The sequence below is a fragment of the Mauremys reevesii genome, linkage group 17 (genome assembly GCF_016161935.1).
Source record: "Mauremys reevesii isolate NIE-2019 linkage group 17, ASM1616193v1, whole genome shotgun sequence".
Classification (NCBI taxonomy): Eukaryota; Metazoa; Chordata; order Testudines; family Geoemydidae; genus Mauremys; species Mauremys reevesii.
In genome coordinates this window covers 4691758-4715606 of record NC_052639.1, presented here as the reverse complement: position 1 = coordinate 4715606, position 23849 = coordinate 4691758, and the positions used below count along the sequence as shown (strand labels likewise).

At 46.5% G+C, this 23849-nt stretch overlaps 1 protein-coding gene across 10 annotated transcripts in view; it reads right to left on the bottom strand.

Moving 5' to 3' along the window:
• Positions 1–23849, bottom strand: part of MYO1D (myosin ID) — a 350229-nt gene that overhangs the window by 107194 nt on the left and 219186 nt on the right. For 6 of the 10 annotated variants that reach the window (XM_039504262.1, XM_039504260.1, XM_039504270.1 and 3 more), the window contains exon 21: positions 21818–21972. In XM_039504262.1, the coding sequence (XP_039360196.1) occupies positions 21818–21972 (155 nt within the window). Of the gene's footprint in view, positions 1–4010; positions 4345–18260; positions 18337–20265; positions 20473–21817; positions 21973–23849 lie in introns of those variants that run through there. The other 4 variants (XM_039504268.1, XM_039504267.1, XM_039504266.1 and 1 more) reach the window with 4 other exon arrangements.

Below are 23849 nucleotides of genomic sequence, written 5' to 3'. Positions count from 1 at the left end.
ATGGAGGGGTGAATATCAGTGCACACCAACATGCTGCACTGTAACTCCTATGTGTGGATGTTGCGTGTGCAAACTAAAAGGTTCTTAGTTTGCATTACACAGGACCTTTCAGTTCATGCCTGCAGCGTGCACATGGGGGAGTTACTGCACAGCAGTTTGGTGTATAGTGCTATTCACATCCCCATAGTCTGAACAGCAGGGTAGGGTAGACATAGCCTAAGGTAAGCTGCATAGCAGGTTATCAGAGGTATAACCTACAGTCTTCAGAAATGGTCACTAGCAATTGTATTCCATGTGTGGATCTCCATCCCTGTTTTCATTTACAATGACCAGCATGGCTAAGCATATTAAAGCAATCTCTCTTGCCTACTGTCCTGCATTGCTTTTAACGTTTTGATAATGTGTCATGTGCCCTGCAATTCTTTTGTGAATGACACTACATACCACATGTACATTTTGTTGTGCTTTAACCACTTCCTTCTCTGGCCTTGTCTTCAATAGGAAAAAAGGTTTGTCCTTAGCTCAGGTTAGCAGGAGATAAAATCCAGGTGAAGACCAGCCAGTCTGTAGCTTGCACGATTCATAGACTGTAAAGCCAGAAGGGACCGTTGTGATTATCTCGTCTGACCTCTTACATAACACAGCCCCGTAGGTCTTCCTAGTTAGCAGGTTGAGGTAAACCTAGGCCCCCCCATAGGTTAACTGAACTTGCTAACTTGTAGGAAAACCTCAAACTGCATTGTCCCCGTTAGGATTTTACCTCCTGGGGTTAACTCAGATAGGATACTAGAGGATGTATTGTGTTACCTTCTGATCTTCATTCCAAATCTGTCTGGAGAGTCACTATCTTTATGAAAGACAGCTGTAGCTCCATAGACAGGAGATGATCGCCTTCCTCCACCCGCCCAGAAAAATGAAAACCAAAAACATTGAGGCATAAAGTGGAAACAGATCGTAGCAGTTCAATAGGCAGTTTATAGTCAAAGCACAGAGGACCATGTTTGGACTCCATGTTGGGAACCTATGAACTACTGGTGGCACAGGCACTGACTTTTGTTTTTGCCAGTGGGTGCTTACTCCTCTCCACCCCCTCCTGCCCATGTGAGTGGTGGGCGAGGCCTTGGGGGGAAGAGGCTGAGAGGGGGCGGGGCCTTGGGGTGGAGCCCTCAAAAGGTTAATATGACTCTGTGGGTGCTGAGCACCACTTATCTTTTTTCGGTGGGTGCTTGAGCCCCAGAGCAGCCAACAAGTCAGACTGGTGGATTAAACTGAGTCATTGTTCCAGGAACCAAACATATGGTGGTAAGTGGAGGTTCTCTTAGGGTCTTACAGCTCAGAACTGCTAGTGATGGCTGACACTTGTCTTCAGTGGGTTGGGCTTGAGGCCATCCTACATGAACTCCAATACATTTCACTTTGTCCTGACATTAATTCTCCTCCCATAGCACCCAAACCCAAGCTTTGTTCTGCAGACTGCATACATGCTTGTGGAGTGCCCAAACCCCGCTGAGTAGCCCAATGATTGCAATTCCCTCCCCTCAGCTTCCCTGCTGTTTTAGCAATGATGGGTTTCAGTAAAGGATTGGGCTATTGCTCAGAATCCCTCTCCATATCATTAACCCGAGAAAGCTCCAGCTGCATTCTGACCAGTCTCAGGAAGAGGCAATTAGGGCCACCATGGCTTATTCCCTCAGGATCTTCATTTTAGTCAGTAGCTGACTGAGAGGGAGAGAAAAAAGAAGGGCCAATGGCCAACCCTGGGAGAGAGCACCAGCAGCCTCTGCTCTGGGATCTGATCTCATTATAAAGAGCCTCTCTTTTGGATCATTTGGGGGGCAAATGATCCGGGATGGGAAGGTCAAACATTTGTGTCACTTTGAAGAATGTTACAAGATCCAGACTACATACTCCCATGTCCTGGTCTAAAATCCCTCCTGCTGAGCCAGTCAGCTGTCATGTTTCCTTTTCCATTTATGAGGATAGCTTTGATAGGGCATAGATGTTACGAAGAGAGTTACGTTGTGGTACACGTATGATCTCATTCCCAACTAGCGATTATTACATGCCATGGCTGTGGTGCTGGTGGTGTGGACTATGACATTGAGATGACAGATGGCTTGTTGGAAGCGAAGAGCAGCTCGCCTGATGAAGGTCTTTCATAGATTTCTTGTTCTAACTCTTGTCTGAATTGATAATTCTCCCTCCTGTGTGGAGGATTAGGAAGATGAGGGAAAGGGGAGGGGAGTGAAGGTCTTTTCCTCATTCTCACGATTCTTGGCTTCCTTCTGTTTGTACCCTGAGCTTGTCATGTGAGAGGATAAGACAAGATGGGTGGAGAGACTGACCTTGTTTTTTCCTAGGGGTTATGTCAGTGATTGGGAAAGGGGTGGCCATGCCTAATTATCAGAGGAGGAGTCATGGCTAGTGGTCAGGGCAGGAGTTGTTAGCTGGAAACTGGTGCCCAGGCCAATCAGAGTCCAGTGCCAAGGGTCAGAGCTGGAGTTAGGGCCCAGGGTCAGAACTGGAGTGAGGGAAGGCAGGGAACAAGCAGGCACAGGAGTTATCACCTACGGGCAAATGCTTTCAGCAGCTGCTAAACTGCTGCTGCTGGGCTTAAGAACCAGCCTGCTGACTCTTCCAACCAATCAGGTGATGTAGCCAATCAGGCAGCCTACTGCAGGTCAGCTGTCCTCACCAGGTAGCCTGGAGACTGGCTCTGCTGAAGGCCCTGTTTCCAGACAGTTTACATCCCTCATTGGGGATTCTCCTTACACAGAGGGGCATCAGAGAGCGAGAGCAGGAGCAGATGCAGATAGTGTGTGGTGGTGGTCAGACATTCAGACATATGGACTCTCTCTCCTGTCCCCTCCCCTCCTATCTATCATTTCATCATAGGAAGCAGCAGAAGCACCCCAGGCATGTCTGCTTTTTTGGCTTATTTCTGCCTCTGGAAAACTGCCAAGGTGTGGCTTCTTGGGGTTTGTTTGGGTTTTATTTGGGGGGGGGGGAGAGGAGTTGGAGGGGAGACTTAAAAAGAATCACAAAGCCCCATCACAAGCAGATCACCTTGGTCTGACACTGGCATGGACTATGGGCAGAGAATGCTGGGGAATTCCAGGAAGGGGTGATCCTTGCTCCTGCATGCAGCCAAATGAAGAAGGCGCATGCCCCACAGTTCAGTTTGTTGGACGGGGGGGAAGATACATGAAAAGGAAGGAGTAAAATGGGGGTGGGGGGAAGAAGAATTATTCTTGGAGATTGGCTGGAATCACTGGAGCCTGTCCCTAGCGTAGCAGTTCTTTCCTGGTGGGGTGTGATTCAGGAGGGTTGCACTCATAAGCTGAAAAATCAGCTAAAATCAGTAGGATCCAGCAGCAGTCTGCAGTGGGAGGAAGGAATGACTTCTTCCCCCTGCTTTGATCTCCCATCCCTCATGCACATCACCCACTCCCACAGCAGCTCCATAGTCCCTCCCCAGCACAGAAAGGGCTCAGATACAGTCCTGAAGGGGCAGAACAGCCTCTCAGAGCAGCACTTCCCCTGCCCTCGGGCGGAGCACTGAGCAGGCACAGGACAAGGAGGAGAGAGAATCACACACACAGACACCCCGCCGACCTCTGCCCCAGATGGTCTCCACAGTACCTGTTTGGATCCACAATAAACAGCATGGCAGAAAAATTGTTCTGTGACTTATCTCTCACATTCCTTTGCCCCTGCAAATATGGTGGGATGCTTGAGGATTTTTCAGCCATTTGATGGGTTGTGGGTAGGAACAAAGAGTTGAGAACCACAGCCCTAGAGAACCTCAGCTGGCTCTCCCATCACTTCTGTTGAGAAACTGAGTACGTTCACTTAACGGTTGTATTATATAAAAAAGGAAAACCTCTAGGGGTAAAACCACCTGCATTAACAATTCAGGTCCCTTATCTTGAGTAAACAACTAACAAGTTAACAAGGTTTCCATTTCAAAACTTTATTATTTGACCCAGATATGCACCATGTTAGTTTTATGCCACATTAATGTCAAACAATTTGCTGAGTGTGAACTTCAAAGAAGAAACGTGAAGGTTTGAAAAACACGTTATGAAAGCTAAGTTCTCTCTGCTAGATAATGTCATACGCACAGAAGAAATCAGACGTTAAAACAGCAACGAGAAAGCAAACTGTAAAAACAAATTCCATCCTGTGGCACCATAAGAACACCTACATAGGGTCATCTGCAGGGTCGGAACCTTTAGATCCACTGCACATCTCTGCCACTGGAGGTAAGGAAATAACTGATAGAAGTAGTAGGTTGTCATCCTCTGGGGGCACCAGCACTAGAGGGGGATGGGACATGCTTGCCTGTGGATTTCAGAAATATTTGCTGATAGCAAAGGAATGGTGAGACTCAGGAATCCTGAGGTCCCTTCAGGACTCTGGAGTCTAGTTGTCACAGACTCTTCTGTCTGTTTCCTCTAAGCTTGATGCCTTCTGCCCCATCCCAGTCCTGTCCCTGGTGCCTCATCCCAATCCCATTCTCCTGGCTACCGAGGGCCCAGCCTCCACTTCTCAGGTGCCTCATCCCAATCCCATTCTCCTGGCTACCGAGGGCCCAGCCTCCACTTCTCAGGTGCCTCATCCCAATCCCATTCTCCTGGCTACCGAGGGCCCAGCCTCCACTTCTCAGGTGCCTCGTCCTAATCCCAAGATCACTGCTCAGGCAGCCCTAGTCTCCCTCTCTGGGTTCCCCAGCCCAGTCTCTTCCCCTTACAAACAATCTCTGTCTCCTTGCCCAGCCAGTCCTAATTCCTTACCACTGGCTCCCAGTCTCCCCGCCCCGAGTTCCACATCCAGACTCAGTCTCCACCTCCTCCCCAGATCACTTCCCAATACCTGGGTTGTTTGTTCTAGTCTCTTTACCCAGGCAGCCACAGATCCTCCCCTCCCCCACCTTCTCAGCAGGTCTGTCTTCCCTCACCATCTATGGATCCCAGTCTGCCTCCTTGTCCAGCAAAGCCCAGTCTTCCCTCCTAGCTCCTTGTTCAGTCTCAGTGTTCTCACATTCCCCAACTAGCTCTGCCTACAATGGCATGTGGCCCACCTGCAACGGCTAGCAGCACATATACCCGAGGGCCAGATATGGGATACTAGACGGGGAGGGCTCTGAGTTACTACAGAGAATTCTTTCCCAGGTGTCTGGCTGGTGGGTCTTGCCCACATGCTCTGGGTTGAACTGATCACCATGGGGTTGGGAAGGAATTTCCCCATGGGCCAGATTGGCAGAGAACAAGGGGAGTTTTCACCTTCCTCTGCAGCATGGGGTTTAAACTAGAGTATATGGTGGATTCTCTGTAACTTGAAGTCGAAGTCATGATTTGAGGACTTCAGTAACTCAGCCAGAGGTTACTAGTCTAATGCAGGAGTGGATGGATGAGGTTCTGTGACCTGCAATGTGCAGCTCAACTGGATGATTACACTGGTGCCTTCTGGCCTTAAAGTCTTTGACTCCTTCCCTCCTCCCATTTCCTTCACCAAATCCCAGTCACAATCTCTTTGTCCAATTAGTCATAACCTCCTTTTCTCAGGTTCCTAAGGCCCAGCCTGCTCTTTACCACCACCACCACCACACTCAGCTGCCAGGAGACAAGGAGACTTTGTCCAGTTAGTCCCAGCCTCCGTTTCTCAAAGTTCCCTTCTCACCAGGCTGCTTGTCCCAGACTACTCCATCCCCTGCCCCCGTCATCAGGTTCTTGTCTCCTCTGCAACAGGAGACAAGAACCAGATGCTGCTTCCTATTCCACAATGCCTGGGTGCCCAGGCTCCCTGCTCTGAGTTATGGTGCCCAGCCCACCTTGAATTTTCTTCGCAGCCTTTAACAAATTTTCACTGAACAGGTGCAGCATGATTTTCAGAGGCTGGTAATTCAGCCCAATGTATGTGGATTTTTTACAGGGAAAGCAAAAGGCACATTCCCTGACAGAGGCCACCTCCCCTTGCCAATTTCAAGTCCCTTTAAAGCATTGAGGAATTAGAACTTCTCAACAGAACAGCTGCAAGAATTTAACACTGCAAAACATTTTCCCCAAACCTCATTCTCTGAAACAGCTGAATTGTTTTTGCGGACATTTTCCAAAAAAATTCAGCCTGAGAAACACCAGCGTGTAAAATTTCAGCCCAAATAGTTAAGAGGTTGGCAAAAGTGTAAGAAAATGAAAAAGTCTTACAATAAAAGCATCAGGCAACTTTAACTATAGGGTTGCTGCCAGCTATACCTATAATACACATCTACCACATTAATATAATGTAGTATAGTGATATATGAACATACTCTGCAAGTTAAATATCCATTGTTCATTTATGTCCATAGACTTGAGCAAGCAGAATGAGCACAGTAATTAAGAACTCCAACATATAAACTAAGTGTTAGAAACCTAGTTCAAAGGAACGATCATTAAATTAGCCTTGCTTCTATCCCCAAAATGGTATTTAATCTGAAGTTACTCTGTACAGTGATCCTTAAAACTGATTAAAAAAGATTTCACCATTCATACCACGGTGGCCATGAAATACTCTGTGCATCTCATACAGGGTGACTTAAACAGAGACCCCTCCACAGCTTCCTTTTACAACTAGTGAAAACATATCCTCAGCTGCCACAGGTGTCGAGTGTATCAAGTGTGAAGCACTGCTCTGAAGTCACATTACAGGGTCACTATCAAACTGGAGATTTTACTGCTGGATCTACTTTTGTTTCATGGCCACCTCTTGACAGGCACCACAGAGAAACCTAACACTTGCCATCTGCATACAGTGATTTTCAGCTAATAATAGTTTAACAAGGAACTCTCAAAGTCTCTCTGAAGCAATGGGTCAGCTAATCCCTTTCACAGGGAGGATTTTACTTCTAGAAAACTGAAGCCAGCTGAGAAAGAAGATATTTCCTTTTATTTATTTTGAGTTGTAGGCTTTGCTTTGATGGGGAAGTCCTGGCTTTGTGATGAATATTTAGGGACAGAAACTTGCATTGTTCCCCTATGAGACGTGATCACTATTAACTAGTTATTTTTATTGGCATGTCAAAAAAGGGATGGCTGGTGACCCAGCTTTCCCATTGAACTGGCAGTGCCTTTTGAAACATCAAGTGAGATGGACACGTTGTGTATCCAAGGGAAGACCAAAAGGCAAGTATTTGCCTACCATTCTGAAACATTTGGAGAATTATCTGGGTAACAGCAACCTAAGACTGGGGTTATTTTTAGATTTAGAAGCCTTCCACTGTTGCATCAATGAAAAAATGTGAACAAGCCAAAAAAGCTATACCATTATCTGAGGTACGTAATATTTTTATACTGTCATCTATGTATAGTATTCTCTTGCTATGAGGAAACATCTACCACACATATAACTATGCTGGATATATGGCAACCACCACAACTTGGGGCACCTGAGTCTCTGCCATACGGCATACCTAGCACATAGAGAACACAACGAGGACTATTTGAATGCATTAGTCCATAAGGTCACAGGATCTGAAATGGAGTCAATTGATGGAAAATTCACCAACTTCTCAGCTGTTCCCAAGATTAGGGAATTTTAAATAATGTGGATGTTTAACACATTAAACAGGGTTAGGCTTAGTTAGGGACATAGGCACCGACTCCGTGGGTGCTCCGGGGCTGGAGCACCCATGAGGAAAAACAGCACCTCCCTGTCCCGCTCCCCAACCCCAGCTCACCTCTGCCTCCTCCCCTGAGCATCCTGCTGCTCCCCCCTCCCTCCCAGCGCTTGTGCCGCAAAACAGCTGTTTCGTGCAGCAAGCGGGGGCAGGGGGATGCAGCGGGGCCGGGGGATTTGGGGAAGGATCCAACAGGGGCTGGGAGGGGTGAAGTTGGGGTGGGAACTTTGGGTCGGGGTGGAGTTGGGGCGGGCGCGAGCACCCACCGGCGCCGAAAAAAGTTGGCACCTGTGGTTAGGGACAGATCTGTCTATAACAAGGCTTGTGGATGGGGGGAGGGGAAGCTGTAGATGTGGTGTATCTTGACTTTAGTAAGGCTTGTGATATGGTCTCACATGACCATCTCATAAACAAACTAGGGAAATACAACCTTGATGACACTACTAAGGCGGGTAAATAACTCGTTGGAAAACCCGTTCCCAAGGAGTAATTATCAGCGGTTCACAGTCACACTGGAAGGGCATAACAAGTGGGTCCCACAGGGATCAGTTCTGAGTCTGGTTCTGTCCAATATCTTCATTAATGATTTATAAAAGCAGCAAAGAGTCCTGTGGCACCTTATAGAGTAACAGACGTTTTGGAGCATGAGCTTTCGTGGGTGAATACCCACTTTGTCGGATGCATCTATAAGTTAGTCTATAAGGTGCCACAGGACTCTTTGCTGCTTTTACAGATCCAGACTAACACGGCTACCCCTCTGATTAATGATTTAGATAATGGCATAGAGAGTACATTATAAAGTTTGTGGACAATACCAAGCTGGGAGGGGTCGCAAGTGCTTTGGAGGGTAGGATTAAAATTCAAAATTATCTGGACAAACTGGAGAAATGCTCTGAAGTCAATAGGATGAAATTCAATAAGGACAAATGCCAAGTATTCCACTTAGGAAGGAACATTCAGTTGTACACATACGAAATGGGAAATGACTGCCTAGGAAGGAGTACTGAGGAAAGGGATCTAGGGGTTATAGGAAATCACAAGCTAAATATGAGTCAACAGTATAACGCTGTTGCAAAAAAGCAAACATCATTCTGGGATGTATTAGCAGGAGTGTTGCAAGCAAGACACGAGAAGTCATTCTTCCGCTCTGCCCTGCGCTGCTTAGGCCTCAACTGGAGTATTGTGTCCAGTTCTGGGCGCCACATTTCAGGAAAGATGTGGGCAAATTGGAGAAAGTCCAGAGAAGAGCAACAGAAATGATTAAAGGTCTAGAAAACATGAGCTATGAGGGAAGATTGAAAAAACTGGGTTTGTTTAGTCTGAACCAGAGAAGGCTGTGCCAGTGCCAGCCAAGAAGACACTTCTTGCTTTGCCTCCAAATCCCTCAACACCCTTGTACCTGAAGAAATAGAGCAGCTGAGGCGCAAGACTCAGCAATTTGCTTGAATTATCCTTTCCTCCTCCATGGATATTCATGGAAATGGGGAGATAGGGTTGTGAGCAGAATGCACTAAGGAGGCAATGATGAAGAGAAAGGACATTTTGCACTCTTATTCCTTCCCTGAAAATTATGAAGGGAAGGGTACACTGTGGATTAGACAGAACAATTTTGGAAGGTCTGTCCCTTTCCTTGTACACTACTCCTGCCAGGGAAAGAGAGACCTTTCTAAAGTCCTTTTGTAATAGGTAAGTCAGTGCCAAACAAGTCAAGGCATTTATTAGAACAAGAACTGACTGTCTCAGAGGGCAAAAGCAGTCAAAATATTGCCCATATTTTATTTTCATATAGTATATTATCTGTTATATTATCCAGTATTTTTATAAAATGCATCCCAAATAGGGTTACTACCGCTTCTGAATCTCTCTGTATAGTGTGACAGACCCAGGCCAGTGGGGTACAGGAGTCTGGTAGAAGGCAAATATACTGGTCACTGGATGAGTAGTTTTCTGTTCCCTGAGTGACCAGAGCAGGGGCTGCACTAGGGTAATCAGGAACCTGCTAGAACCAATTAAGGCAGACAGGCTGATTGGCTGCAGGTGATCTAATCAAGGCAGGCTAATCAGGGCACCTGGGTTTAAAAAGGAGCTCACTCCAGTCAGGGAGGGGGAAGCCAGAGGAGAGGAAGTGCGTGTGAGGAGCTGGGAGCAAGAGGCACAAGGAGCTGAGAGGGCGAGGGCGTGCTGCTGGAGGACTAAGGAGTACAAGCATTATCAGACACCAGGAGGAAGGTCCTGTGGTGAGGCTAAAGAAGGTGTTTGGAGCAGGCCATGGGGAAGTAGCCCAGGGAGTTGTAGCTGTCGTGCAGCTGTTACAGGAGGCACTATAGACAGCTGCAATCCACAGGGCCCTGGGCTGGAACCCGGAGTAGAGGGCGGGCCCGGGTTCCCCCCAAACCTCCCTGCTCCTGATCAGACACAGGAGAAGTTGACCCAGACTGTGGGGAAGATCACTGAGGTGAGCAAATCTGCCAATAAGCGCAGGACCCACCAAGGTAGAGGAGGAACTTTGTCACAATAGTCATATAGGATTAGTTTGCAGGAGGTTTAAAATGCCAAACTAGAGTTAGACAAGGAAATGGTTTGTCACGAGATGGTGGTGATATACTGCGATTCAGCTGTGAAACAGAGGCCCATAGGTGGCCCACTGCTGTGTCTCAGCAGCTCTTTGTCTGGCCTGACACATTCACCTAGCACACAGCTGTCAATCTGAATTTAAAATGGGTCATATAAGAAGATACTATTGGAAAATTAACGCACTGATCACTAATATTATTGCATAATATATGTACAATGTATGCAAGGAGTTATGAATATGTGCTAGAATTATGTTCTTAAATGTGTTTGGCAAGCAGTGAATTAGTTCAGTTTGTTCTAGACAATGGAATGTGCATTTGCTTGGCTGACCTGCCTAGTCATTTGGCAGAGACAATGAAGGTGTATTTACATAAAAGTTAAACAAAGCTATCGAGCTAACAAGGGGAGGAAGTAATGACTCTACTATCAACAACAGAGTAGGAACCAGCATAAAGTCTTCACCAGACTGCATAGCGTCTCTTCCCAGAAGGAGAAAAGAACGTTTATCTGAAAATATATTTCAGTGGTTTACTGGACTAAAAACACAGAGTCTGTACCCTAAACAATACGCCAAGTTGTGGCTCGTGAGCCACATGTGGCTCTTTTACAGTTAAAGTGTGGCTTGTGGAGCCCCCCATGTTCCCTCCTATTCTCCATTTACAAGACATGGCGGGGAGCTCAGGACCTCTGCCTTCCAACAGGTGATGGGGTAGCGGCTTCTGCCCAACAGGGAGGAGATCTCGGGTTTCAGGGGCATGCCTGCTGGGGCTCAGGGATTCAGCAGGAGCGAGGCTGAAGCCCTGAGCCCTGGCAGGTGTTTTCCGTGGGGGCAGAAGCCCTGATCCCCAGCAGGCGTGGCCTGGCTCTCGAACTTCTGAAGACTGTTGTAAGCAGCTCAGAGGGTGAGTAACTTTGGCCACCCCTGCAATAAGTAATTGAATCAACTGATTGTATACAATCTTATTGTATTATAAAAGTGTATTGAGTAAGGTCTTCTATGAAAGCCTGTGATGCATTGGTGATTAGTTTCATTGTGAAATGGGTTAAGTTTAGAGGCAAGAACAACAGGGGTGATGTCGTGGTGGGCGTGTGCTATAGACCACTGGATCAGAAGTATGAGGTAGACGAGGCTCTCCTTGGACAACTAACTGAAGTTTCCAGATCACAGGCCCTGGTTCTAATGGGGGACTTCAATCACCCTGACATCTGCTGGGATAGCAATACAGCAGTGCATAGACAATCCAGGAAGTTTTTGGAGAGAGAGTGTTGGGGACAACTTCCCGGTACAAATGCTGGAGGAACCAATTAGGGCCGTGCTCCTCTTGACCTGCTGCTCACAAACAGGGAAGAATTGGTAGGGGAAGCAGAAGTGGGTGGCAACCTAGGCAGCAGTGACCATGAGATGGTTGAGTTCAGGATCCTGACAAAAGGAAGAAAGGAGAGTAGCAAAATACGGACCCTGGACTTCAGAAAAGCAGACTTAGACTTCCTTAGGGAACTGATGGGCAGGATCCCCTGGGAGGCTAATATGAAGGAAAAAGGAGTCCAGGAGAACTAGCTGTATTTTAAAGAAGCCTTATTCAGGGTGCAGGAACAAACCATCCTGATGTGCAGAAAGAATAACAAATATGGCAGGCGACCAAACTGGCTTAACAGCGAAATCTTCGGTGAGCTTAAACTCAAAAAAGAAGCTTACAAGAAGTGGAAATTTGGACAGATGACTAGGAAGGAGTATAAAAATATTGCTAGAGCATGCCGGGGTGTAATCGGGAAGGCCAAAGCACAATTGGAGTTGCAGCTAGCAAGGGATGTGAAGGGTAACAAGAAAGGTTTCTATAGATATGCTAGTAACAAGAAGGTGGTCAGGGAAAGTGTGGGACCCTTACTGAATGGGGGAGGCAACCTAGTGACACATGATGTGGAAAAAGCTGAAATACTCAATGCTTTTTTTGCCTTGGTCTTCACAGACAAGGCCAGCTCCCAGACTGCTGCACTGGGCAACAACAGGGGAGGAGGTGAGCAGTCCTCAGGGGTGAAAGAAGAGGTTACGGACTATTTAGAAAAGCTGGACATGCACAAGTCCACGGGTCCAGATCTAATGCATCCAAGGGTGCTGAAGGAGTTAGCTGCTGTGATTGCAGAGCCACTGGCCATTATCTTTGAAAATTCGTGGTGATCGGGGGAGGTTCCGGAAAAAGGCAAATATAGTGCCCATCTTTTAAAAAGGGAAGAAAGAGAACCCAGGGAACAACAGACTGGCCAGCCTCACTTCAGTCCCCAGCAAAATCATGGAGCAGGTCCTCAAGGAATCCATTCTGAAGCACTTGGAGGAGAGGAAGGTGATCAGGAACAGTCAGCATGGATTCACCAAGGGCAAGTCATGCCTGACCAACCTAATTGCCTTCTCTGATGAGATAAATGGCTCTGTGGATATGGGGAAAGCGGTGGATGTTATATATCTTGACTTTAGCAAAGCTTTTGGTACTGTCTCCTACAGTATTTATGCCAGCAAGTTAAAGAAGTATGGGATGGATGAATGGACTATAAGGTGGATAGAAAGCTAGCTAGATTGTCAGGCTCAATGGGTAGTTGGCAGACGGTATCAAGCGGAGTGCCCCAGGGGTTGGTTTTGTTCAACATCTTTTTTAATGATCTGGATGATGGGATGGACTGCACCCTCAGCAAGTTCGCAAGATGACACTAAGCTGAGGGGAGAGGTAGACATGCTGGAGGGTTGGGATAGGGTCCAGAGTGACCTAGACAAATTGGAGGATTGGGCCAAAAGAAATCTGATGAGGTTCAACAAGGACAAGTGCAGAGTCCTGCACTTAGGACGGAAGAATCCCATGCACTGCTACAGACTAGGGACCGAATGGCTGGGCAGCAGTTCTGCAGAAAAGGACCTGGGGATTACAGTGGGCAAGAAGCTGGATATGAGTCAGCAGTGTGCCCTTGTTGCCAAGAAGGCCAACGGCCTATTGGGCTGTATTAGTAGGAACACTGCCAGCAGATTGAGGGAAGTGATTATTCCCCTCTATTCGGCATTGGTGAGGCCACACCTGGAGTATTGCGTCCAGTTTTGGTACCCCCACTAGAGAAGGGATGTGGAAAAATTGGAGAGAGTCCAGTGGAGAGCAACAAAAATGATTAGGGAGCTGTGGCACATTACTTATGAGGAGAGGCTGAGGGAACTGGGATTGTTTAGTCTGCAGAAGAGAAGAGTGAGGGGGGATTTGATGGCAGCCTTCAACTACCTGAAAGGGAGTTCCAAAGAGGATGCAGCTAGGCTGTTCTCAGTGGTGGCAGATGACAGAACAAGCAGCAATGGTCTCAAGTTGCAGTGCGGGAGGTCTAGGTTGGATATTAGGAAACACTATTTCACTAGTAGGGTGGTGAAGCACTGGAATGGGTTCCCTAGGGAGGTGGTGGAATCTCCATCCTTAGAGGTTTTTAAGGCCTGTCTTGACAAAGCCCTGGCTGGGATGATTTATTTGGGGTTGGTCCTGCTTTGAGCAGGTGATTGGACTAGATGACCTCTTGAGGTCTCTCCCAACCCTAATATTCTATGATTCTATTAATACCATATAAGAAATTATGGATAGTCACTAATATTGTGCTTTAATGTCTGACCAAACAAAGGGAGAGAAACAGGTTTTCTCCCAGACAGAAGGGAAGGCAGATATCTGTCTATCTCCTATGTAAATTATACATGTTGGAAGCAAAACAATGGAAGTCTTATTTACATATAAATCAGCGGGGGGGGGGGAATCTGGAGGAAGGAAAGAACAGCATAAGGCAATCCTGCGTCTGGGGACAAGACAATGTGCTTAGGAAGATGCGAGGAGAGAGAAGCCGCCATCTTGGCATCCATCACTGGATAGACACAAGGGGCCAAAGTTTGGGGAAGCTGAGAAAGATGGGCCCTTCAGGCAAGGGGCTGAAGTCTCTGGGAGCCGAATATAGGTGAGAAACCTGCATAGGCAAAGGTCTTTCACCCAGGGAGACAAAGAAAACCAGCTAGTTATACAACTGGGGAAGATCCTGGCTGAGAGAAAGTGAGTCATATCTGGAAAGAACAAGATTGGTAAGAAATCTACCTTGAACCAAGGCTGTAGCTTGTGGAGTTAAGTCTTAGCCTCTAGAGAGTGCATGTTATTTTTATTCACTTGTAGCCATTTGGTCTTTTTCCCTTGTGCTTGAACTCACTTAAAACCTCTTTTTGATTATTTTGGATTAAGTATACTTGTCTTTCTTTTAATCTAAACCAATTCAATGCTGTGTTTGAATAGAAGTAATATGCTGTGCTTTTGTCTCTTTAAAGGAGCAATAAACCATATTAATTGTCCGAGTGCTCCAGGAAAGGGCTGGACACTTCAGGAAGGTTGGTTTTGGCAAAATTAGGGGTTGGGGTGTATGCAAGTAGTAGCCTAGGCTGGTGGAGACCAGGGTGGGGCTGTTGCATGGTAGGCAGGCTGCTGGGGTCAGAGTGCTGAACCAGGGCGCCGCCGCACTCTCTCTCTCTCTCTCAAGGAAGTTGACTGCAGGCTGTTGGTGTCCAGGCTGTGAGCCACAGCAGCAGAGCATTTAAGGCACCCGGAGTTACAAGGCAGGCAGTGACAGCCCCTCATTGGTCTAGGGTTCACCCCAAAATGTTACAACATTACATTTCATGATACAGGGCAAATAGCAAAGATGGAACGCATGGTCCCAGGGCAATCTTCAGTCTACTACACAACCCAGAAAGCAAAATACAAATTGAACTGGATATAAGAGGGAAAAATATCTTAATTTAGCCTTAAATAAAACATTACATACCTGGTGAACCAAACAAGAACATTCCAGATTCAAAGGCCTCACACTTACCACCAAGGTTTACCTTCAGAGCATATCTAAATTACCTGAAGTCATGTAACATAAGACTTTAGAACACATACCAGTACAAGCTGCACATGTACTAAGTCATTACCACACAGAGGACTAGACCAACCCAATGAAATTTACTAACGTTATAAAACAGACATATGAATTTACTGCAGATGTGTCTTTACCTAACAAAGGAATCCTCTAGTCTGGGGACTGACTGATGGGCTAACCATGGCTGTTTGGATGTGGTTAACCCAGTCAGTTCACCTGACTAGATTCTTCTCTGAAAGAGAAAACACTTTCCAAGAAAGCAGAGAGATAACACACTTTACACATCAAGCAGAAAGTTATCTATAGACATGATGAAAGAGAAATAACGTTGAAATACAAATTGAAGGCCTAGTCCTGAGAAGTGCAAACCATTTGCAACTCCTATTCAGTTCAATTCATGTTCCAGCCCTGAATATACAGCCTTTGGCCAGCAGAAGCCCAGGGACCTTAGAGCTGCCTAATCAAAGAATCATAGAATATCAGGGTTGGAAGGGACCTCAAGAGGTTCTAGTCCAACCCCCTGCTCAAAGCAGGACCAATTCCCAGCTAAATCATCCCAGCCAGGGCTTTGTCAAGCCTGACCTTATAACCTCTAAGGAAGGAGATTCCACCACCTCCCTAAGGAACCCATTCCACTGCTTCACCACCCTCCTAGTGAAAAAGTTTTTCCTAATATCCAACCTAAACCTCCCGCACTGCAACTTGAGACCATTACTCCTTGATTTGTCATCTGGTACCACTGAGATCAGTCTAGATCCATCCTCTCTGGAACCCTCCTTCAGGTAGCTGAAGGCTGCTATCAAATCCCCCTCACTCTTATCTTCTGCAGACTAAACAATCCCAGTTCCCTCAGCCTCTCCTCATCCAGCCCCCTAATCATTTTTGTTGCTAGTAGTATCTTGGATGCCATTTCACTCTTTTAGATACTTTGTTATACAAGAAGAAAAAAGAAAAGGTTACATTCTGTTGCAGATGTGTATTCCACTTAGGTGAGTGTGCACCCAGAGTGCCAGAGCCAGAGAGTTTGCCTAGCAGTAACCTTAGGGAGCAGCATTCATGTCTGTTGCCCCTCCCATAACTATATAAGGCAGTGCCACCCCAACTCCCCTCAGTTCCTTTGCTCCGAACACCCATGATAGATGACTCCGATGCAGAGGGGACGACGGGCAGGTCATGGAATACACATCTGAATCACATCTTAAAGGACCACAGTTACAGTAAGTAACCATTTCCTCTTTGAGTAGATGCAGATGTGTATCCCACTTAGGTGACTCACAAGCAGTACCACTCTCAGGAGGCGGGGCTTGAAGTCTACCTAAATTAGTATTTGAGGGCCACCCTTCCAAAATGTTTATTGGCTCTGGAAGATGCAGTAATGGCATAGTGGTCTGTAAATGTAAGAATGGATGACCCCGTGGCAGCCTGGCAAATATCCAATATGGAAATGTCACTGAGGAACACTCTTGATGTTGTTTGCATCCTTGTCGAATGAGCTCGTATCCTGAGGCAACATAGCCGAAGATATTTCATATGCAGTCTTGATACAGGATGTTATCCATCTAGTGATGGTCTGTGAAGATACCACTTGACCCATCATGCAGTCTGCATGACAGGAACAGATAAGATGAAGCACAAAATGGTTTAGTATTATCCAGACAGAAAGCCAGACATCTCCAGACACCCAAGGTATGTAGACAGGGCTCCTCCGGAGATGAATGCGGCTTAGGAAAAAACACAGGTAAATATACCGCCTGGTTCAAATGAAACAGAGCACTTTGGAGAGCAAGCCTGAACCAAAGCCCCTCCCCAGTCCCTCTGAGAACAGAACACGTGACATTTCCTGTTCTCCCTGTAGCAGATGAGAATGCCCCACACTGTGAAAACTACTGAGAGAACACTCGTCTTCAGGGAATACCCGCTGAGATGGTCCACGAGATGATTCTGTAGCCTGGTCAAGTGGATGGCTATCATAGTAATGATCTCTTTGATGCAAAACTGCCGCACATTGATCAACTTTAGGCAGAACACCCTGGAGTGTGCTCTCCCTTATTTGACTACATAGTACCTCATGGTCATATTTTGGCAAGTATCTGAACCACTGAGGTCTGATATGGTCCCTAGAAGGCACAACATGCATTGTGGATGCCCCGAAGCTTCAGAATGTTTATATGGAATGAGGCCTCCTGTACCTTCAGCGACCTGAGGTGTGCCTCCCAACCCAACAGAAAGGCATCAGTAACAACTGACTTGGTTGGTGAGGGCCAGGCGAAAGGAATGCCTTGCCAAACATTCTGTGGACATACCCATCACTGCAAGGAGTCTAGGACCAGTGGAAGGAGACAAACCAGTCTGTCCAGAGAAGGTTAGGACAGGAGATTGTCCTGAGCCACATCTGAAGGGGGTGGTCACCTGCTTGCAAGTGGACATGTGGCCTAACAGTCTCAGACACATTCGAACTGTTATGGAAGGCTGAGATTGCAGACTGAGGAAAAGACGTTGAATTGTCTGAAAATGGTCAGTCAGAAGGAATACTCTTGACATTGTGGAATCTAATGGGGCCTCATTGAACTCTATTTTTTTAGTAGGATTCAAGGTTGACTTTCTAATGTTTAGAATGAGACCCAGAAGCACAAGCAAGGGCAATGTGGTGCTGATGTGAGTGAGAACTTCATCTCTGGATCTCCACTCAGTAACCAGTTATTGAGGTATGCCGTAACCAGCACAATACATTGGTGAAAACTCAGTGGGCGGAAGAGGCCAAATGGGAGGACTGTGTATTGAAAGTGGCATTCTCCCATGACGAAGCGAAGGAATTTTCTATGGCTTGGTAAAATCACCACATGAAAGTAGGCATCCTGAATGTCCAGAGCAGCAAACCAGTTGTTCTGAGATAATGCAGGGAGAATACAGGGACCATTCACAAAAAATGGTTACCTACCTCTCATAACTGTTCTTCAAGATGTGTTGCTTGTGTCCATTCCAAGTAGATATGTTTGTGCTGCATGCACAGTCGCTGGAAGGTTTCCCCTCAGAAGTACCCGTCAGGTCGGCTCTGGCACCCCCTGGAGTCACATCTTCATGGCACTGCATATAGGGCCCTGCCAATCTGCTGCCTCTTCGGTTCCTCATTGCCCGTTTACTCCAACAGAGGGGTAGGCAGGTGGGTCTTAGAATGGACATGAGCAACACATCTAGAAGAACAACAGTTACGAAAAATAGGCCATTGTTTTTTCTTTCTCAAGTGCTTGCTCACATCGATTCCAAGTAGGTGACTCCGAAGCCTTACCTAGTAGGTGGGGCTGGAGTTCATGGAATTGCTGACTTTAGCACCACACTGTCGAATGCTCCATCATCTCTGGCATGCTGGGTAATGGCATAGTGAGAAGTGAAATGTGGACTGATGACCATGTCCTCGCCCTGCAGATCTCCTGGATCGGGACCTGGGCCAGGAGTGCCGCCGAGGAGGGCTGCACTCTTGTAGAATGTGCTATCAATGCAGGGGCAGGTATCTTTGCCAAATCATAATAAGCCCAGATACAAGACGTGATCCATGATAAAATTCTCTGAGACAACACCAGGAGGCCCTTCAGCCTGTCTGTTATTGCAATCAATAGCTGGTTCGACATATTAAACAGCTTTTTCCATTCAATATAAAAAGCCAAGGCTCGCCGAATGTCCAAAGAGTGGAGTCTTTCTTCCCAGCTGTTGGTATGAGGCTTAGGGTAAAAGACTGGGAAGAAAATGTCCGGATTGTCATGAAACAGAGACAACCTTTGGGAGAAAGACTAGGTGGGACTTAAACTGCACCTTGTTCTTATAAAAAAAATGGTGTAAGGAGGGTCAGAAGTTAGTGCTTTAAGATCGGACACCCTCCCTAGCTGATGTTATTGTGACCAAGAATGTCACCTTCCATGGCAGATAGAGTAATGAGCAAGTTACTAGGGGCTTGAAGTGGGGCCTCATTAATTTTGAAAACACCAGATTAAGGTCCCAAGCTGGGATCGGCTGCCTAACTTGTGGGAATAATTTGTCAAGTCCTTTAAGAAACTGACCAACCATCAGGTTAACAAAGACCGACCAGCCAGCCACTCCTGGGTGGAAGTCTGAAATGGTGGCCAGGTGAACCCTTATCAATGAGACCAACAGGCCCTGCTGCTTTAAGTGTAGCAGATAGTCCAAGATGAGTAGTATTGATGACGGCATCGGAGAGATACAGCTCTGCGAACACCAGATCGGGAATGTCTTCCACTTGGCCAGGTAGGTGGCCCTGGTGGAAGGTTTCCTACAGTCAAGGAGAACCTCCCTAACCGGTTCAGAACAAATTAGCTCTACCAGGTTTAACCAGGATGCTATCCCAACCACAAGACAGATGCCAATCTTGGGAACTGTAACGGTCCATTAGCGGTCCTTGCTGCTTACTGTGCAATGGAGAGCAGGAGAATGACTTGAATGCAGAGAAGCCTCAGGATCCCGGTGACAAGGGCAGAACAAGACCTGAAGGAGCGAGTAAGTGGTCTGACTCATCTGTCACCCGAATGAGGCAAGCAGCAGCAAAGCAGATGGAGTCGGTACTGAGCATGCCAGTGCTGGAAGTGGTGTCAGTGCTGATGTAAACAGAGGTATCAACTGTACTGACATCGAGGGTGATGAAAGCTGCTAAGGAAGCATCTGCTGGAAGTGGTGCTGAAGAGGTTCCCAGTACAAGGTCTTCCGTACCGATCCCGGTACCGACTCTATTCCCACTACTGGAAGAGAAGCATTGTGCTGCGGTGCCACTAGACAAGGGTTTGGTGGCTCGCTCAGAGGGGCTACAGATGATGCAGCCCTAGGAAGGTCCTGGGCCAATGAGGAGGTCTGCGGCTGCCTGGTACGCCGACAACATGGATACAGTCAGTACCAGCATCTCCCTTGTTGGGACCAGACTTAAATGCCTGGAGGCTGGGGCTGGAGTCAACAAGTACAGGATTTCTAACCTCCCTACTCAGCACTGGAGCAGGGTCAGAAGTACCCAGGCTGTCCCACATGCCAGCACCAGCTCTGTGCCAGTCCACACTTTTCCTGAGGAGGTGGAAGAGTCACCCCAAGACCTGTAGCTGTTTCAGTTGGTCTTATACAACCTTTTCCTCTCTGCAGTCCACAGGGAATGGCTCCTCAGTTTCTTTTGAGAAGTGCCTGCTCCAGAACGTGAAGTGGCAGTGCTCCTGGAGCACAAGGGTGATCTTCAACCTGACGACAGCTTCAGTACCGGATCAGGCAGCATGGCCTGTTGAAGCAGGTGCTGCTTGAAGCAAAGGTCCTGAGCCACGTGAGTTCTTTTCTTGAACGACCTACAGATCATGCAATGCTCCTTGAGGTGGGCCTCGCAGAGACTGATCCCCACATGCGGTGTTGCTCTCTATTGGGGATCGCTCCTCCACATGGAGGACAATGTTTAAACCCTGGTGAGGGCATCACTGGGGAAAACAGACAACTAGCTAACACTAACTACCAGCTATATACAATAAAGCTAGACTAAGACTATCTGCGAGGTGGTGAGGCTACAACCACTGGCTGTAAGAAGGAACTGAGGGGGGTCGGGGCAGCACTGCCTCATATAGTCAGAGGAGGGGTCACAGACACTCTGTGGGTACTGATAGGCAAAATCTCTGGCTCTGGCACACTGGGCAAGCACACACCTAAGTAGAATACACTTCTTCATCTACTTCAACTGCTGCTCATCTATAACATAGGTGCCTAAGAACGGCTAAACTGGGTGAGACCAAAGGTCCACCTAGCCCAGTATCCTGTCTTCCAACAGTGGACAATGCCAGGTGCCCCAGATGGAATGAACAGAACAGGAAATCATCAAGTGATCCATTCCCTGTCACTCATTCCTAGCTTCTGGCAAACAGTGGCTCGGGACACCATCCCTGCCCATCCTGGCTAATAGCCATTGATGGAACTAACCCCATGAATTTATCTAGTTCTTTTTTTAATCCTGTTATAGTTTTGGCCTTCACAACATCCTCTGGCAAGGAGTTCCACAGGTTGACTGTCCCATTGTGTGAAGAAATACTTCCGTATGTTTGTTTTAAATTTGCTATTAATTTCATTGGGTGATCCCTCGTTCTTGTGTTATGAGAAGGAGTAAACAGCACTTCCTTAATTACTTTCTCTTCACCAGCCATGATTTTATAGACCTCAATCATATCTCCCCTTTGTCGTCTCTTTTCCAAGCTGAAAAGTCCCAGTCTTATTAATCTCTCCTCATATGACAGCCGTTCCATACCCCCTAACCTAATCTGTTGCCCTTTTCTGAACCTTTTCCAATTCCAATATATCTTTTTTGAGATGGGACAACCACATCTACACGCAGTATTCAAGATGTGGGCATACCATGGATTTATACAGAGGCAATATGATATTTGAATGAATGCAGTATAAATGAGTCAGCACTGATAGAAAGCAAGGGGGAGAGATAGCTCAGTGGTTTGAGCATTGGCCTGCTAAACACAGGGTTGGGAGTTCAATCCTTGAGGGGGCCATTTGGGGATTGGTCCTGCTTTGAGCAGGGGGTTGGACTAGATGAGGTCCCTTCCAACCCTAACAATCTATGATTCTATGATCAAACAATTTTAAGGGATGTCACAGATCTGATGAGCTGGACTCTGAATTTTCCACAGAAATACTGACCTCTTGAAGTGGTTTGCCAGGACTCCAACCAGCTCTCCAATTCTGCTATCATTAGTTGGCTGTCTGTTGAAGAGGCAGACAATGAGGTCTTTGTTATCCTTTGTGTGGAAGACCACAAGCTGGTCCTTTCCATTGGAGACACTCAATCCCGTCAACTGCAGAGAGAAAGCACAGAATAGTCTTATGGCATATACCTTAGTAACAATCCTCCACTACCAGAGGAATGGACTAAATCTAATGTCTCTTTTCCATCTTTAATTTTGATCATCTACTTCAGTACACTATCCCATCTTTTCAGTTTTTAGCTCTGAAAGCATCACAGAACTAAATTTTTCCATGAGAAACTTTAGTATGCATGGCTTTTTCAATGCTCCCCCTGAAAGACCAGAAAAACTCAAGGGAAGGAAGGCAAGATTGAAACTACACAATATCCTGGAAGCCAGCAGGCGAAACAAAGGACAAGAAGAGACTCCCGAGACCTTGCTCAGTCTGGCCCAACTCTCTGTGGGATTACTAGTAGTATTTATTATTTGTATTATCATAGCACCTAGGAGCCCAGGTCATTGACCAGGACCCCATTCTGCTAGGTGCTGTGCCCCCCTCGGAGAATGGAGGAGCCTGTTTCCAATTGTTTGGCTTGCCTACCACCAAGTATCTTTGGAGGGATACCATTATGCCAGGTGGCAGTAGGCCCACAATCCTGTGTTCCTTTCCAAAGGAAGCCAGCAGCAGAATGGTAGCACAGCGGAGAGAACATTCTTTCCCCCTCAAGCTAACAATCTAATGTAGCCCTTTGTATTTAACAATGTACAGATAATATACAAGATATAAGGATATTGGAAAATCAAGAGACCCTCCCAGAAAAAAACAAAACAGTAAACACCACAAAGATCAGATACAGTAGACATTCTTCTCTGGAAATTTAGCTTCTGCAAGCCTCATCAGGGACTGCAGGGCTCCTCTCCAGGAATGTCTGGAGACACCAGGAACAGACCCATCCTCTAAAAATGAGGTGGACGAGCCTGATAAGCATAATACAGATGGAACCTGAAAGTCTTGAGGCATTTTTTTCTAAAATAACTTCCTTCTACAAATGCCCATCTCCTGTGATCAAATATTCATGCTAATCCAGTCAGAGACTATTCTGTACCCTGAGAAGCCTGCCTGATTTTCAGAGCTGGTCAGGATGCATCATGCTTTAAGTTTAACAATCCCAGTGCTTTTTCACAAAATGGTATTTATAAGAATCCGCCTACAAGGCCAGTCAAAGGCTTAACAGTAATGTGGCATCCCCTGAAAATATATGTAACGAACACCACAGTAGCCGCTACCAAATTTTGGACAGATCTCTGGCACAAAAGAGCCCTGGCCTATTCACCCTCTTCAGAGATGCCTATGCTGTACTGATCTGAGAGCAGCTCATTGTTTCTGAACTAAGCTTTCAGACAAACTATACAGACTCATTTTAATATGTCAAATACCCAGCAGCGATCTCCTGCACGCAATAGGATTTTACTCTCCACTACCCACAATACTTAAAAAGATTATAAAAAATTTTAAACGTTACACTTTATGCATGGAAATTATCAGCTGCCTGAGTGTACAGTGTCCCTTAAAATTAATTTGCATGTTTAAATATCATGACAGTGATCACAATAGAGCCCCATGGGTTAGTGCTATCTGGGCTTTAAATGTGCAGCTAAGAAGGGGGGAGGAGGGGGGAGGGGAGGAGGAGAATGAATTGAAACCAATGAATTTCAAAAGCCTGTTTAAAAATTAATAATTAACTAAGCTGCTTTAGGAGGCCAACAGCCCTTGAACAAAGAATTCTCTTGTTTTTCTACTTCAGGCTTAAAAAATTAACACCAAATCTTGAACGTAGCACATAAAAAGGAAAGAAAATTGTCTCACTAAGTACAAAGAATGGTAATCATTCAGTTTTCCGGGATGTTGTGAAGGTCAGAAAAAACTCAAACTCTGAAGGTCTGTCCTTTTAAAAAATGATAAATCTACCCATCTACTGTGAAAGGTA